At 41.5% G+C, this 16812-nt stretch overlaps 1 protein-coding gene across 1 annotated transcript in view; it reads right to left on the minus strand.

The window, feature by feature from the left end:
- The window catches only part of RYR3 (ryanodine receptor 3), a 401651-nt gene that overhangs the window by 313785 nt on the left and 71054 nt on the right, over positions 1 to 16812 (minus strand). Inside the window, exon 3 of the mRNA XM_063117743.1 lies at positions 11205 to 11312. Within this exon, the coding sequence (XP_062973813.1) occupies positions 11205 to 11312 (108 nt within the window). The remainder of the gene's footprint in view (positions 1 to 11204; positions 11313 to 16812) is intronic.

Below are 16812 nucleotides of genomic sequence, written 5' to 3' on the forward strand. Positions count from 1 at the left end.
CAACAGGAGAAGTTTATATTGGATTCTGAAGTGAATTGGAAGCCAGTGAAGAGATTTCAGAAGTGGAGTAACATGGTCAGAGCGGCGAGCCAGGAAGATGATCTTAGCGGCAGAATGGTGGACAGAAACCAGCGGACTGATGTGAGAGGAAGGAAGGCCAGAGAGAAGAAGGTTGCAGTAGTCCAGCCGAGAAATAACCAGTGCATGAACAAGCGTCTTGGCAGAAGAGACAGACAAAAATGATCGAATCCTGGCAATATTATACAGGAAAAAATGGCAGGATTTAGCTACTGCCTCAATATGAGGAATAAAGGAGAGCGAGGAATCAAATATAAAGCCAAGACTACGAGCTTCCTTGACTGGAGTAAGCGTAACATCATTGACAGTAAGAGAGAATGAGAGATGAGGAGAAGGTTTAGGAGGAAAAATAAGCAATTCAGTCTTTGCCATATTAAGTTTCAAACGACGATGCAGCAGCCAAGCTGAGATATCTGAAAGACATGCCGAGATACGATCGTAAACATCAGGAGAAAGTTCCGGAGATGAAAGATATAATTGTGTATACAGATCGGCATACAGATGATATTGGGGGCCATGAGATTGAATAAGATTGCCCAAGGGCAACATGTATAAAGAAAACAACAACGGGCCAAGCACCGAGCCTTGCGGAACCCCTACTGAAAGGGGAAAAGAGGAAGATGAACTGCCATTAGCCAACACGCTGAAAGAGCGACCCGCTAGATAGGAGGCAAACCAGTTATAGACAGAGCCGCAAAGTCCAAGGTCATGAAGGGAATCTAAGAGAAGATCATGATCAACCGTGTCAAAGGCTGCAGTTAGATCAAGGAGAATAAGAACGGAATAAAGGCCTTTAGACTTGGCAGTAAGAAGATCATCGGTGATCTTAGTAAGGGCTGTTTCAGTGGAATGCAAAGGACGGAATCCAGATTGAAAAGGATCCAGAGCAGAGTTACTAGAAAGAAAGTCAAGACAACGAGAGTAGACCACACGCTCCAGGATCTTTGAAACAAAAGGCAACAAAGAGACAGGTCGGTAGTTAGACAGAGCTAGCCTATCAAGAGTAGGTTTCTTGAGAATAGGAGAGACTGTAGCATGTTTAAAAGCAGAAGGAAATGAACCAGAGGACAGAGAAAGATTAATAATATGAAGCAAGGAAGGGAGGATAGCGGGAGTAAGATTAATAAAGACGCGGGAAGGAATCGGATCACGAGAACAAGTGGAAGGCTTCAAGGAGCGCAGTATTGTAGACAGTTCATCAGCTGAGACCGAAGGAAACGTAGAGAAATTTGCAGGAGGAACTGACAGATGAGGAACAGGAACTGGAAGAGGAGCAGAGCTGGCCAGATCAGAGCGAATAGTTTGGATTTTAGCATTGAAAAAACAGGCAAAGTTATTAGCAGACAGAGAGGCGGGAAGAGATGGTGGATTAGGCTTCAGAAGAGAATTGAAGGATGCATAGCATTTGACTGGATCAACGTTGAGTAATATTGCTGTTTGGCCAGTGAAATAGCAGAAGAGAAAGAGGAGAGTACAAATTTGTAATGGACAAAGTCCGCCCAGTCCCTGGTCTTACGCCAAAGGCGCTCATAGACTTCCTCCCACACAATATCATGATTCCATCCCATAGATACAATTTCATGAGTCATGAAAGAAAAGTTTCTACTTGAATACAGAAATTACATTTTCTACATTTCTGAGATTATATCTTGGCTCCACTGGGGGTTTGCTATTTTTCTTTAACATAATACACAACCAGAAGGTGTTAAATTGTCAACATTTTGATTTTTAATTCTAATGGATCAACACAACTGCAAATATTTTATAAATACACAAATTCACTTTAAAGAGGCCTTTTTCATTGCAAAATCATGTATTATTTCCCCTTATAGCCAGACATAGCAATATTGTGGGTATGTATGAGTATGAGTATGAACACTAGACATCTCCCCCCACCCATAGCACCAGGACCAATATCTTTGGTTGTTGTTGTTGCTATTTATTTCATTTCTATACCACTCCATAGCTGAAACTCTCTGGGTAGTTTCTAATATAGAAAAATTAAAGCTATGTAAACAGCTAAAATAATTCTGGTGCTTCTGGATTGATAGCTTTTGAGCAAGCAGGCCAGTTCACATGACCGACAGCCCATCATGGGTTAAGAGAGACTATGGGTTATCTGAGGGTTGCTTAAGCCTCAAATAATCCCCACACAACAAGCCATGGCAAACCCATGCCAGGGCTTCCATATTCATAAAGGTGGATGGCATGCACCACGGCGGCACCCCAAAGGTAGATTAACTTTGTCGAGGACCAGATCAGCATGTCACACAGGGAAGCACACACCTCTCTGTCTCTCAAACTAAAAATCACAGTTTAACCACACAAGCACACTCTCGCTGTTCTATTTTTTGTTGTTGTTTTTTGTTTTTGCACGTCAGGACCGCTATAGACCTCCACCTCTCTCGCTGTTCTAGAGAAGGTCCCAGAGCAGCAATTCATTCTTCAGAATATTGGAGTTTCTGTTCTAACCCTGCGTCTGATTGGTTCTGAAAAATGTCATAACAGCTGGTCAATGGGTACATAGATACAGGAAAACAGGTTTGCATAAATATCCTCAAGCATGACCTATCATTTAATCACATATTTTCCTTTATGGTAATGAGGTTGCAGCCTATGCAGAGACCCCAGTAAAGGGACCCCCTCCCCATATGTATTACCCATGTGAATCACCACAACAGCTAATAGGTAGACAATATCAGTCGCATGATGGTGCATCTAAACTCCCAACAGCTACAAGCTACCATTGCTTATTTAATACAATTGGTATAATTTGGCCTCTTCCTGCCAGAACTGGGGTTACTAGGGCAAATTCACATAACCAATAGGAATGGCTGTGAGAGCACCACAGAATCCACGTTATGTAAGGTTAGCTTGTTGCCTTTGAATGGAAGAATCTTGGATGGAAGAACAATATGCTTAGTTCAATTATTAGGGTTGCCAACAGGCCAGAAGTTTTATTTGCCTAGGAAGAAAGTACACTGCACATGCTCAGAACCACTCAGCATAAGGTGCAGGACTTTTTGAACGTATAACAGTTAGAACCATCTCTCTGACAGCATCACCATGTCCCTAGTTCCATGCTGCAATGCCAAATGGGGAGTGTAGGTAGCTGCCATGCACACACAACCTAATTAGAACACATTTCTTCATAAAGTTTTTGTTCTTTTCACCTATTCTTCAGTTGTACACAGTAGATAATAACTCAAATTCAGCAGCAAGCAAATTGAATTGCATGAGATATATTGCACAAATTTGGCAATTTTTTCATATATGTGGTCATTTTGCACAAACTATATTTTCTTCCGTTAGTTCGAGACAGGAGCATAAAGCTACACAGTGGCTGTGGCTTAGTGGTAGAGCACATAGTTTGCATGCAGAAGGTCCGAGGTTCAATCCCCAGCATCCCCAGGTAGGCCTGGAAAAAATCCTGCTTGAAATCCTGAAGAGCTGTTGCTAGTCAGTGTCGACAATACTGGAGTAGATGAGGCAGTGGTCTAACTCAATATAAGACAGCTTCCAAATGCTGAAATTCCCTCTTCTATATAACTTTTAAAGGTGCAGGAGCCCTTTCTTCTTTTGCATCTGGCCACACTACTTACTCTTGCTTCTGCAATTCCACGAATGCCTTCAAAAGTAACTTCAAAGCATTAAGGCCAAAAACATGCTTTAAAATTAAGCTGAGATTTTTAGCAGAATAGGAAAATGCTCATTATACTTCAACGTAATTATCACTTCCTCTAATAGCGATCTGAGGTAGTGAGTGCCGGCAGACATAGAACCAAAATGTGGCCATTGAGAAACAAGGAGCATGCTTGGGAGAACCCTGAGGTTTGCAAAAGTACAAACAAACCTCTCTCTCTCTCTCTCGCTTTAATTAAGGGGGCAAAAATAGAAAGAAAAAAGCAAACCAACCCAATGATGATTGAGCATGCTCAGTAGCCATGGAATGTTGGGTCAGGCAACAATGTCCCACTTGAGCTCCTTATTGGAGTACCATAGAAGAGGGCATGGCTGACTGGTAAGAACCTAGAACAGGAGCACTCCTGATAGCATGGGAGGGTATTTCATTGCAGGCCCCACTTAATTTCAAATGAGTTATAAGAGTCTCCAAAGATTTGATGCCATATTTTCAATCCTCTATTTTAGGCTGCAATTCTATACACACTTACTAGGCTGTACATCCATTGAAATAAGTCGGATTTACTTCTTGGTAAACATGCTTAGAATCGCACGGCACGTCAGTTATATATAAAAGCTTTCAAATACTTTAAAATGTCAAACATCTTTTATTAATAGATTCAAACACCAATTAGTGTACCGAACAAAAGAAAGTTCAGCAAAGACCAATATTTTATGGCTGATCATTAGTCCTGAGGTTTTATGGCCACAACAAAAACCACATGAAACAACTAGCATACAGAATGAATCCATTGAGAACAGCAACAAGCGAGAGGCTTAATTTATCACAAGTACAAATGGATTGAGTTTCATGCAGTGGCTGAAGATCAGACAAATGAATGAAGAACATACCCATTCGGAGAGATCTCTAGGCTAGGAAAGTTAAAAACAAAATGGTAAATGAAAATTTAGTCTTCTACATGATTTGTGTGGGTTTGTGAATGTGTCTGTGTGCATGTTAAACAGTTACATAAAAGACAAATTCAAACAATATTTAGGCAAATACATATATACTTAAGTGGTGGTAAGGGAATATACAATTCTATACTCACTTTCCTGGGAGTAAGCCCCATAGAACTCAATAGGACTTACTTTTCAGTAGACATATATAGGACACACTGTTAAATCTTTACCCGAAGCAAACAATAATGATGTGTGCAATCCATCAGGAATATCTCCTGCACAAGCCCTACCCTACCCCAACCCGGAAATAAAAGGGAACTGGGTAAAATCCTCGCAATGGGGCTTGCACAAGTAGATTGTGTCCACAATATTTAACATTCATCGTCTTTGAATTCTGATAGTCTATAGAAACTGACTAGCATGCAGCAAGCTAAATATATAATTGAGCTGCAGGGAATAATAAATTACTGCCATAGTACTGCAGCAGCTTTATATAATCACATTTATGAGACCAAAGGAAGTGGTCAGCATGTATGTTAGCTGCTCTTGCTTTTACCAAGAAACCCCATTGGGATACTTTAACTGGTACATTTACTGTTTTTCTTTTAGTAGATTTCTTTCACAAAGATGGTCTTTAGGTGAATTCTTTCTCTCTCTTTTTCTTACCAACAATGTAAAAAAAAACTGCATTAATGAACAATCTGAAACTGGTGTTTTGTATGACAATCAGTTTCATAAATTAAGCATACTAACCAGGACTCCAATTTACAATAATAAACAGAAGTTCATATAAATGTCAGACACGCACACCAATGCAGACAACACACCTCCGGCACGGGATCCAATCCAAACAACCTCATACAAGCCGCAGTTGCATGCCCCTGCCCATTCACACCTGCCAAGCGGACGGTCACTCCTGACAGCTTTCACACAGCTGATCACCTGGAGGGGTGGGGGAGGTTGGCTTTGATCTTTAAAACCCTGGCAATTCTGACGTGGAACTCTCAGCACCTTCCCTCACAGATAGATCTGCCACATCTATCCAATATCGGGGCATCTTTTATTAATTTAAATAATTTTATCCCACCTTTCCACACAGTGTGCTTAAGACAGTTTACAATTAACAGTATAACAGAATACATGCAAAAACAAAACAATTAATAATTAAGAAGCAGAACCCAAAGCAGAACAAACCAAAAGAATATAATGTCATACATTAACCAAAGGCTCGCGTGTTTTTCTTTTTTAAAAAATCATTACCTGGTACCTGCATGATAAAAGGATAAGAACTATGTAAAACATTTGGGCCGAGAGTGTGTGTTCCACATTAATAGGAACATCACCAAATAGAAGTCCCTGTCCCTGATTGCCACCCAGCAAATCTTGCAAGGCAGAGGGACTTTCAAAGAGGGACTGAGATGATTTAAGTAACCAGTCAAGTTCAGATAGGAACAGATTACCCTTCCCTATCTCTCCACAGGAAGAAGTGAGACAATTGCACTTTCTTTTTTATCACTTAAATCAGAATATTGAAGCTGATGTTAGTTTTATTGTATTGAGATAATCTCTAATATGAATAAAGAGGTACACAATTATGCATAATGTGAAGAAAGTAGGTAGGGAGAAACAGTCCTGATAATAACCCAATGTCATCCAATGAAACTAAATGGAGATTCAAGGCAGATAAAGGGAATAGTGAATAGTTAAAGCTCTGAAATTCACTTCTGAAGGATGTAGCGATGGCTGTCAATTTGGACAGCTTTAAAGGGGAAATAGACCAGGGGTCCCAAACATTTTGTTATGCTGGGCACCCTGGAAGTGTCATGGGTGCTCTTACAAAATGGGTGCCATGGGGGGCTTGCCCATTCATAAAATGCTTGCCATAGTGGGCATGTCTGTTCACACACAAAAAAAAACACTTCTTACAATTCAAACTGCTGAGATTAAATGAAAGCAACTTGCCCAAGAACCTAAGTGCAAGATTCTGAGCTCCAAAACATAAAACACACTCTTGAACCCAAAACCCAAATATAATAATTATTCCAGATAAATGCTCAATATGCAAAAGCAACTTCCATGCAATGCAGTGTAATGTATAGCAGCCACAGTAAATCGGTTGTTCTTGTGCAACCACTCATGTAACAGGAGCTGTCTATTTATGTCTTTTGGGAAGTAAGTTCCGCCGAATTCAGTTGGGATTTGTATCCCAGGTAAGTGTGTATTGGATTGAAACCAAATCTTTGTCATATAAATCTTAAAACAAATAAATAAAAGTATATGAGTATTTAGTTTAAAGGGAAGTGGGACTTGAATGAGAGTCTCTTTGCTTGCATGCTGCGCCAAGCTCCTTGCAGGAAGGATGGGATACCAAGAAAGAAAGAAAAATCTTCCGCTCGTGGCTATTTTTTCAAATCACACAATTTTTAGCACTCAAAAATTGCACCATTTCATACCACATATTATTCAGACAAGCCTGCTTTTCTTATAGTCATTTCCCATCGTAAGTAAATAGTATACAACCCAAATAGGCCACTGTCAACCAATTACTACTCTCCTGTTTAAAAATAATTCCCTCTGGACTTTCTCACCCAAAGGAACCCTTATGGTCTACTTGTTATTTCGTATACAGTTTCTGGCCCATCAATGCACTATATTTATGTTGAAAGAAAGAGGAAAACACTGAAAGTATATTTAAATAATAATAAGCCTAGAGAAGCATGAAAATTCCCAGTCAACGGAAGTTTCTTCTTCTTCTTCTTCTTCTTCTTCTTCTTCTTCTTCTTCTTCTTCTTCTTTTTTTTTAATCATAAAGCAAGATTGGAATAATTTATCATTTATTCAAAAAGAAAATTTCTGCCAGCATTTATATTTATGCATTCTATGTTCCTACTTCTGAGAACTCGTTCCAATGCAGATTTTATCCATCACAACTCCACTTTTCCCTAGCATTGATTTTGACAGGTGCCTTCTAGATGCCCTGCAAGGGGAAAACTGTAGGGACAATTATCTGTAGGAAAGATTATTTGCATAATTATAGCTTCTTTTCATGTTGCTGCAATAGTCAGAGTTTCTTCATGCTCTGTTTGCAGGAACATGCATCAAAATTTATTCCATGATTAAATATAAAAATAAAAATACCAAACAGCTTCTGCAAAGGGGAAAATCCAGCTGCCTGGATAGTAATTGGCCAGCTCTTAAGACACAGAGGCTGGCTCGACAGCCAGTGCAGACAGAAATGAGGAGGAACATTTTGTGTTTTAATTTGTTCTGGCCCTCATGTCAAAGACTCCAGACCATCTTTTTGATCGTGTGTTTATGGACACACAAAATATTTTATCCCAGGGTAGTTACCAAGAGGAACAACTATGTACCTCATTACCACGAGATGTTGTGATGGCCACCAATTTGGATGGCTTTAAAAGGGGTTGGATAAATTCCTGGAGGCAAAAGCTATCAATGGCTACTAGCCCTGATGGTTGTGTGCTATCTCCAGTGTTCAAGGAAGTAAGCCTGTGTGCACCAGTTGCTGGGGAGCATGGGTAGGCGGGTGCTGTTGCACCATGGCCTGCTTGTTCATCACTGGCCACTGTGTGAACAGAGTGCTGGACTAGATGGACCCTTGGTCTGATCCAGCATAGCTCTTCTGATGTTCTTATGTGCACATACATCCATTGCACTGGATAGCTGCAGCCAATGTAGCAGTGAACAGGGAAACTGGAGCTTTCAAGTGGGGTAGTTTACTCTAGTGTCCTGCAAGGGTCATGTTAATGTTTATGGGACACATCTAACTCAGTATCCAAAGTGCATGCATTTACTGGGGGTCAGGGGGGAATCATGCTTCTAGTCTTCATGGGCTATATTCGCTGTTGTGATCATGGAAAAACACAAGACTTAGCGTTTTTCCGCCTGTGGTTGCCCAACTGCTAGCAAAACAATTAGAACTAGTTGAAGCAACACCTATCCTAATGAAGTCATAAGGAGTTGTGCAGCACCTTCTAAAATGATTTGCACAAGTGGAATCAAAGTACTGGATTTGATACTTGTGCAAGGGTGAAAACTGGGTTTCCACAAGAGTTACAAACTTTGTACTGGATACAACCTAGTCTTAAAATACAGAGAAAATACCTTAACTTTTAAATGTTCTGAGACTAGGGTGAATACGAGAGAGTACAAAACGTGTTTACTCTCCCATCTCTCCTGCCTTTACTTATCCCTTGCATTTATTCCTCTTTCCCTTATTATTGCCCTATTTTGCAAGTGTCTAGCCTAAGCTGAATGACATTGGCTCTGATATTGCTGATTCTGAAAGGGGCTTTGTTGTATTAACGACCAAACTGGATCAACATAATAGGCTAAGCAGTCAAGGAACTTTTGCACATTTTTGTCATATGTTTACTATATCCTGTTTGCAAATTTGACTATAAACTTGAAAGCTTATGTGCTTTAAAGAAAAATTCATGCATATAGGTAAATATATTGCTTGAATTCTTTATAAAGAAACTGAGGGATGAAACTATAGATCTTTTAAGTAGATTTCTCTAATGCTCTAGCTATCTTACAACTTTGTGGAAAAGTGCAAAAGAAAACTCTTATTGTCTCTTCATTTCTTTCATGCTAGAGTTTATGCTGCTGTGTCTTTATCTTTCATATATCCATACGACAAAGTGCAGAAGACCTCATTACTAATCAGGCAATTTATGGGAGAAAAACCACTTCTTTATATCAAACCAGTGACTTTAAAAAAATTAAGATGTTTATATATGAAGTATAAAACTCTGAAAGAAAGCTATTCACACAGGTAAAATGGAATTAAAGTGCTTAACTGGGAAGTTGTGCTATTCTCTGATTTACAACCAGCAACTGTAATTAATAATAATAAAAAAATGAGCATGTATAACGGTCCAGGTTTTTTCCGGTGCAGCACTCACACAGTAGCTCACAGAATGGGGCAATAACATTAGCATAAGGCACTGCTGGTCCCCAAATCTACTGCCAGCTCTTCAGAATCCACTGCCAACACTATGCCAGGAGTTGCTCCCTGCCCTTGCTGCAGCAAGCTGGGTCACAAACGACCTTACACAGATCTGACAGGACCAACCATGACGAAGTGCAGGCAGAGTTCCTTTTAGCCCAGCGAAGTTTTTGAGGTCCTAGCAGCCATGGAAATTGCCAGCCATTCATTTAGCAAGTCCTTAAGTTGGTGTAGGGTTGCCTTGGTAGCACTGGATACCTTGTGCCTTTGTACTATTGTGTAAAAGGTAGAAAAACAGGATCAGGCAACCAATTCCACTGAAACGAATAGGACTTTGAGCCCTCTTCACATGCAAAGCTTTCAAAGGGCTCATCTACACCAAGCAGGATATTCCGCTATGAAAGTGGTATGAAAGTGGTATATAAAAGGCAGGATCCACACTTCTGCTTTATAGTGGTATTGCACTGGCAACTGTTGGGGCTCATTGACACATTCCATATAACCCTTTCGTGCCACTTTCATCGTGTTATATCCTGTTTGGTATAGATGTGTCATGGGCCCCAACAGTTGTCAGTGCAGTTCAGTACCAGTATAGAGCAGTAATGTAGATCCTGCAGTGCACTTCAATACCACTATAAAGCAGTAGTGTGGCTCCTGTCTTTTATACACCACTTTCTTACCACTTTCATAGTGGAATATCCTGCTTGGTGTACATGAGCCCAAAATGGGCGTTGCTTCTACATGGAAGGATTCCACACTGGAAGAATATATGATAAATAATCTGATCTCATGGGCAGACCAATTGTGTGGGTATTTTCTACACGATTAGTAACCCTTTACCAATGCTGCCAATGTGTGGAAAAGGTCCATGCAATCAACCCCTCCCATACAGTGCATCAGTTTTACACCACAGAGCTCCCACATTGCTGGCTCTATGTGTGAAGGAGACCTTTAGCACACGTCATGCTAATTAACTAGTTTGTTTCATGTCTTTAAATACTTAGCAATTATATTGGAAAACTGTTTTTAAACTAAGATGGGTGGGGTGTGGAACACAGAATAATATAACTCTAAATATCTTCTCATTTGAGTGCAAAGTGTTGAACAAAAGGATTTTATTCTCCTATTCCGCTCCAGTGATTCCTAATAGAAAAGTAATGCTACCCTGCGCATGACCTAAATTCAAAGCAACTTGACTCTTAAACACCTTGGTTGGCAAAAGCTAGCTGTATCTCAAAGGATGTTCTTCTCACAGCAACCATTTTCATTCTGGTAGTATAATAATTGGTCTCTGAAGAAGTGAGTATGTCTTTTATATTATTGTTTATTTTGAAGCTGCCAAGTAAATTAAATCCAACTGGAATTTCTTAAAGTGGTTGGGATTTTGAAAACACTGTGAGAGTAAAAGACTCACAAATAAAATTTAAAAAGCAAGATTAAAGGTATTATTGACCCCGTTCTGAATAGCCCCTCTTTTGAAGGCTCCTGGATCCTGACAGTAAGACGAGAAGCTGTTTAATCTTGGATGATTGGCATCCTATAATGCCAAAAAGAAAATCATTTTACTTACCCCTTCACTGGAATTGTCTCCTGTATTGGCAAGCATTTCCTGGAGGGCTCTGACAGATAAAGACTGCTCCAGTACAAAGTTACAGATGCAAAGGTCAGGAGGGACATACTGTAAAAATAAAACAAGCAACGACGATCAATGCTTCATCTGACATAGGGAGCTCTTTCCCACATAACCTTGTGCTACACCATATTTGTTACTCCTTAAGGTGCTTCAGACTTTTGGGTCTGAAGCACTGGATTTCCAGATTTACACTGGACCAACTACACTAATGAAGTGGCCTTCTCCAAGCCCTACTTCTCATGGCAGCCCCTCCAACTTCTGAAAGTGCCTAGGGGCCAGATCTACACCAAGCAGGATATAACACTTTGAAAACGTTTTGAAAACTGTATATGTAGTGTGTCCTGGGCCTAAACAGTTGTCACTGCTGTTATAAACCATTATAAAGCAGTAGTGTAGATCCTGCCAGAGAGTCAAGAGAACCTGCTGAATTGAGTGAGCTGTGCTACGGGGGTAAGGTTTTTTTTTTGGGGGGGGGGTTTCCCAAAAATCAGGCAGAGGGACCTTCACAACCTGAGCCCTTCCTCTCACAGAATGTCCCTTCCCTGGTGGAAGGCAGAGCCTGGATCTGAGTCACTGTTGTTGTTTTGCTGGGGGAGAGGGGAAGGTTTACATGGCTACCCCTCTGAAAAGATTAGTGGAAAACTGCAAATCAGACTGAACAGAACACACAACATTGTATACTTCAATGGTTCCCAAACATTTTGCATGCCATGAAATAAATGCATACTTCTGTTTTGCACACTGCAGCTACACTGGGGTTACATACCTCCTAAAAGCATTGCGTGTAAAGCAAAACCAAATAAGAAGTGCATAAATCAAGGTTAAGAGAAAAGAACCACCATTTTATTTATTTTTAATTTCCAGGTTAATTCCTACCCTGAGGCAATGCACAAGCAAATCAATAAGAGACATTTAAAACACAATCAAAATAAGACAAAAACAGACAGCAGAACAGTAAGAAAATAATACCTCCAAAAAATCAGTTAGTCTGCAGCCTCAAAAGGAAGATACGTCTCCTCCTCTGCTTCCTCCCCTCAATCACCTTTTGAAATCCCTGGCACATATGGCTTAGGTTATGTAGGGGAATGCTCCCAAAAGTGCATTCAAGAATAATATTAAAGATATTGTCTTGAATAGCACTATCCTGGTGGTGAAAATGATCTGAATAGTCTTCTTATCAACAATTCCCCCCCCCCAATTTTTTTCTTGTTCTTTAATGGTAAACATAGAGATAATGATGATATTAATAATTAATAAAATAGTGGTTGGTCTTGTTTAGACAGGGAGAAGTGTCCCCGCCAAGACTTCTCAACATTTTCATGGAAACAATTCAACTTCAGTTGCTTAAGTACTCATAAATCATAATATGGTGCCAGATTTCTGGTTGTTATAAAATGTTAACTTGAACTTTTATTCTATAAGAAAACTAGAAATTATTAATAGGATAATATTTTAAAGCCTATGCTAGAATTTTCTTGCTGACAGAATCACTACTTTACTAGTAACAGACAGAATCGTACTTTACTGAAACATGAGAACCTTTCAACGTGACTGGCTAGTAACGGACTTGCATTTTGGAGATTGTTGCCACTGAACATATTAATACATAAACATACATTTGTGCTTGTAATATATGAGCTGTCATTGGTCATTATTTGTTACACTATTGAGCAACAAAAAGCTATGTTAAATATTCAGTGCATGCACAGTCATACTCTCTCGTTGAATTAACGGTGTCACCAGTATCTTCAGTGTCAACAACACAGAACTCAGCAGAAAGCCCCTTCAGAGGAAAGCAGATTGCATAATACAAACCTAGCTGTTGCTCTGTGAAGGTCATGAGCTTAAAACTGATCTTTGATTTTAAATATATCAAAACATAGTATTATAACATCCATGGCAGTTAATTCTTCTTAATTATCAATATAAGACAAACAGAGGACAAAAGCTTTGAGCAACACACCCCTGTTTTCATATCCATAGCCAAGGGATTTGCTAGGCTAATTAGATGACATAAGAGGAAAGAAAAATTCCCTGTGGCTAATTTGATTATAATGTCTATAACTCTGGTTTTCATGATTCTTTAATTATGGGTACATAGATCAAGGTCTTTTCAACTTGAATATAACCCTATGAGCACTTATTGCTACCAATATACTTTCTGTCCTACTGCCACTTGATCCATTGTCCCTCCACCCACCTCTCCTGTCCCACTCTTCATGGTGAAATCTTGTCTGAATTCTTTCCTGTACTCCAGAAACAGTCCATAAAGCTAAATGCATAAAAACGCACATGACATATTGTTAGAAAGGAAATAATTCACAGTGTGGTAGAGATAACATCCTGCTTAAACAAGAACTGGACAAAACCATAGACTAGGATCCAAAACGTGGCAAGCAAACAGGCAGAAGGAACCTTGAGATCAACTTTATTTTAGGAGCCATGAGGAACCTCAAGATCATTTTTTTAAAACAAAAGTTAGGCAGCAGCTAGCATAAATCAACATTCAATCTGGTGAAAACCTGAGAGAAAATTCTCCATACTGACTGATTCAGGAAGATCACAAACACTAATGAAGCCTCAGAAACATCAGTAAGATGTCTCACTGTGTCAAGGGTGCAAGTGTGCAGTGGGGCAACCTCACGGAGCACAGAAAACAGATAGACATTATTAAGGCGGGTCAAGGAGGCTCAAATTTAAATTAGACAATACATTCAAAAGGGATCCCAATTGTAAAAACACAGAAAAGACACAGCTCAGGAACATTATAGGATGATAGCAAGACTAGAAGCTAGCGAGTGAAGGGGATAAAGGCCATCCCTCACCCTCAATCTAAACTATGACTCCTTTCCTTCCCGACATTAGCTTTCAGTTCAGCTGCTCCCTCCACAGCCAAGCTCTGCTCCCAAGGCACCGCAAGCAAAGCAGTGCAGTCAGTTGCTGGGTCCTAGAAGGTGGGCTTCCTCTTCATCAGTTATCCCATTCTACAGCAGCAGTCTTTTGGGCCTAGTTATCTTGGGGGCAGAAGGAAGGTTCTGCTCCCCTGGCCAATCTTAGAAGGGCTCTAGCCACCTCTCTCTCTCTTTCTCTCTCTCTCTCTCTCTCTCTCACACACACACACACACACTTTGAGTCTCTGGTGCAAGGGTATGATTGCTTTTCATGTCACGTATGAAAAACAACTTCTAAATAATATAGACATCGGGCTTTGCTAGACCTACCGGGTGTTCCGTCGTTGAGGAGCGGTGAAAGTGGCTTTTCCCGTTTAGCCGTGACGCCTCATCATCCACACCTGCCTTCGATTTGTGGCGGAAGTTTGCGCCGGTTGTGCTGCTGCCGCCGCGAGCACGGTTGCGCAGCCACACCGGCCTGATTACCGCGGCTTTTTTTTTCGCTCGGCGCACGGTTTGCGCAAGTCCGAAAGACCGCAAACTTGCGCAGCTGTCAGCGATGCCGCCGCCGGCCCCGGCGGCGGTGGAGCCGGCGGCGGCGGCGGCGGCAGCAGTGCCAGTGCCAGCTGAAGTGCTGCTGGTGCTTTTGAGGGTCAACATTGATGCGGTCACTTCCTGATGGGGGTCGTGGCGGGTGTAATATGACCCGAGGTCAATCGTCTGCATGGGCACTCTGTGCCTACATCTCCCATCATGCCTCTGAGGTGTCAGCGCCGATGACCGCCTCTGTGCCCTCTGTCCCATCCCAAGGAGCCAACCCACATCTGGCCGTAGCCATGGCAGCAGCCCACAAACAGCTCTGCCCTCTGCCAGCCTGGTACGCCCACTGCGAGGAGTCACCAACTCCCCATGAAGGCGGACTGTGGGATGCCCGGCTTTCCGAAAACTGACCCATGCAGAGGTTGCAGTAGAAAAAACAGGCGCACATGCCCCAGCAGCGCACCAGCCACTTTTCCGGTCCTCCGGTCCTGCGCAAATTGTCACTGTGGAAATAAAAAAAAAAGCCGCTCCGCCGCGCTGCCCCAGCTGGCGGGCTGGGCGCAAATGGCGGAGGCGGCTTGACCGAAGTCGCTGGCCACTCCCCTTAGCACGCCTTTTCCTGACCAGTGCGGACCGCAGTGACCTCACATCCTCCCACACGTACTCTGAATTAGCGCGGGCCGCCAGGAAAAGGCGCACTAGAACTCACTTTTTTAAAGTCGGGAGAAAGAGGCTTCACCGCAGGATAACGACGGATCCTGGTGAACGTCATCTGGAAGCCTCGACACGACTGCGGAAGGTAACGCGCACTACAGCCTCGTCTAGTAACGCCCATCGTTTCTGGCAAATGGCTTAAAATACTTCAATATGCAATCGGGATAGAACTGTTGATCTAACAATCTCAAATGCCTTAAAAATAACAATTGACTCAGTTTTGTAAAGCTCCTGCTAGATACAACAGGCTGGTGTGAATCAGATGAGAATCTGTTTCATTTAAGCACTTCAATAAGCAAAGATAATGAAATGGTAAGTGGATAATGTTAATTAGCCACCCAGGATCCTGAATGCAAAACCCTTGCAGACGATTGTGAAATAGCTTCCAAGTAATTTCGTCCTTTTAAATTTTATCACCAGTTTGGGGAATGATCATTGAAAGGATTATCCACATCTATATTGTGCTATGGATTGGGCCGTTTATTTCTCAGCTTTAAGTCAGCTTCTCTCATTTCTTTATCAGCTGTATTCTGCCAACGTCATTACTTTCCTTGGAAGACATAGTAAACAGCTTGACAGTTCAGAAAATAAAGTGAAAGCCATTTTTTGGCTTTATTGTGGAGGGGCTGCTATTAAGATGACTAGTGTTCCAGTTTTTAATATAATCAGCTTTGATGTCAATAGGTTATCTCAAGTTCAAGCTTCCTAGGACTATTTGATGTAAAAGAGACTGCTGGCTATGTAAACCTAATATTCATATATAACACACCTGGGAAAACCCACTGCTCCCAAGGCCTCTCATGCACCCAGGCTTTTGTATTGTTCCACCGCATGGTGCTAGAGGGAAGAGTGTGTGTCTGGTAGTGGGAGTCTGGGTCTTTTAAATACAAAGTAAATAAAAACACCTTGGAGGTCAAGAGCATGGTGGAGGAAAGAATTAACTTGGGGGCGCTGGGTTGCCTCCAACTTAACCAAAACACCACACTTTCTCTGCAGTGGGGTGGCAGTGGGGAGGGCATGGGGTTTCTGGCAATCATGCAGTTTGCAGGCCCACCCCCTGCCCAGGCTTCCGACGACGAAACAGGGGCCACCTTCCGCCTGGGAACACCTCTATATCACACTGGAGTGAGGTTAGACGGAAGAAGAGCCACGTTCACCTTGCTCCAGCCTAAAAAGTCGGGTTAAGTCCCTGACTTTTTAAAAACAGAATTTCACAGGAAAGTCCTGTGGTGGCTTCGAGATAGCTGTTGCATCATATAACTGATGCAGTTCTACCATGCACCTACCGCAGAACATTTGGAGCATACAGGCAGCCATTCCTTGAATCCATCGCCAAATTCCTAGCTCTTAATAAACAGGCAACCCTAAGGGCCAATAGGAAAGTATTTACTGGAATGGGA

The sequence above is a fragment of the Elgaria multicarinata genome, chromosome 2, assembly GCF_023053635.1.
Source record: "Elgaria multicarinata webbii isolate HBS135686 ecotype San Diego chromosome 2, rElgMul1.1.pri, whole genome shotgun sequence".
Lineage (NCBI taxonomy): Eukaryota > Metazoa > Chordata > Lepidosauria > Squamata > Anguidae > Elgaria > Elgaria multicarinata.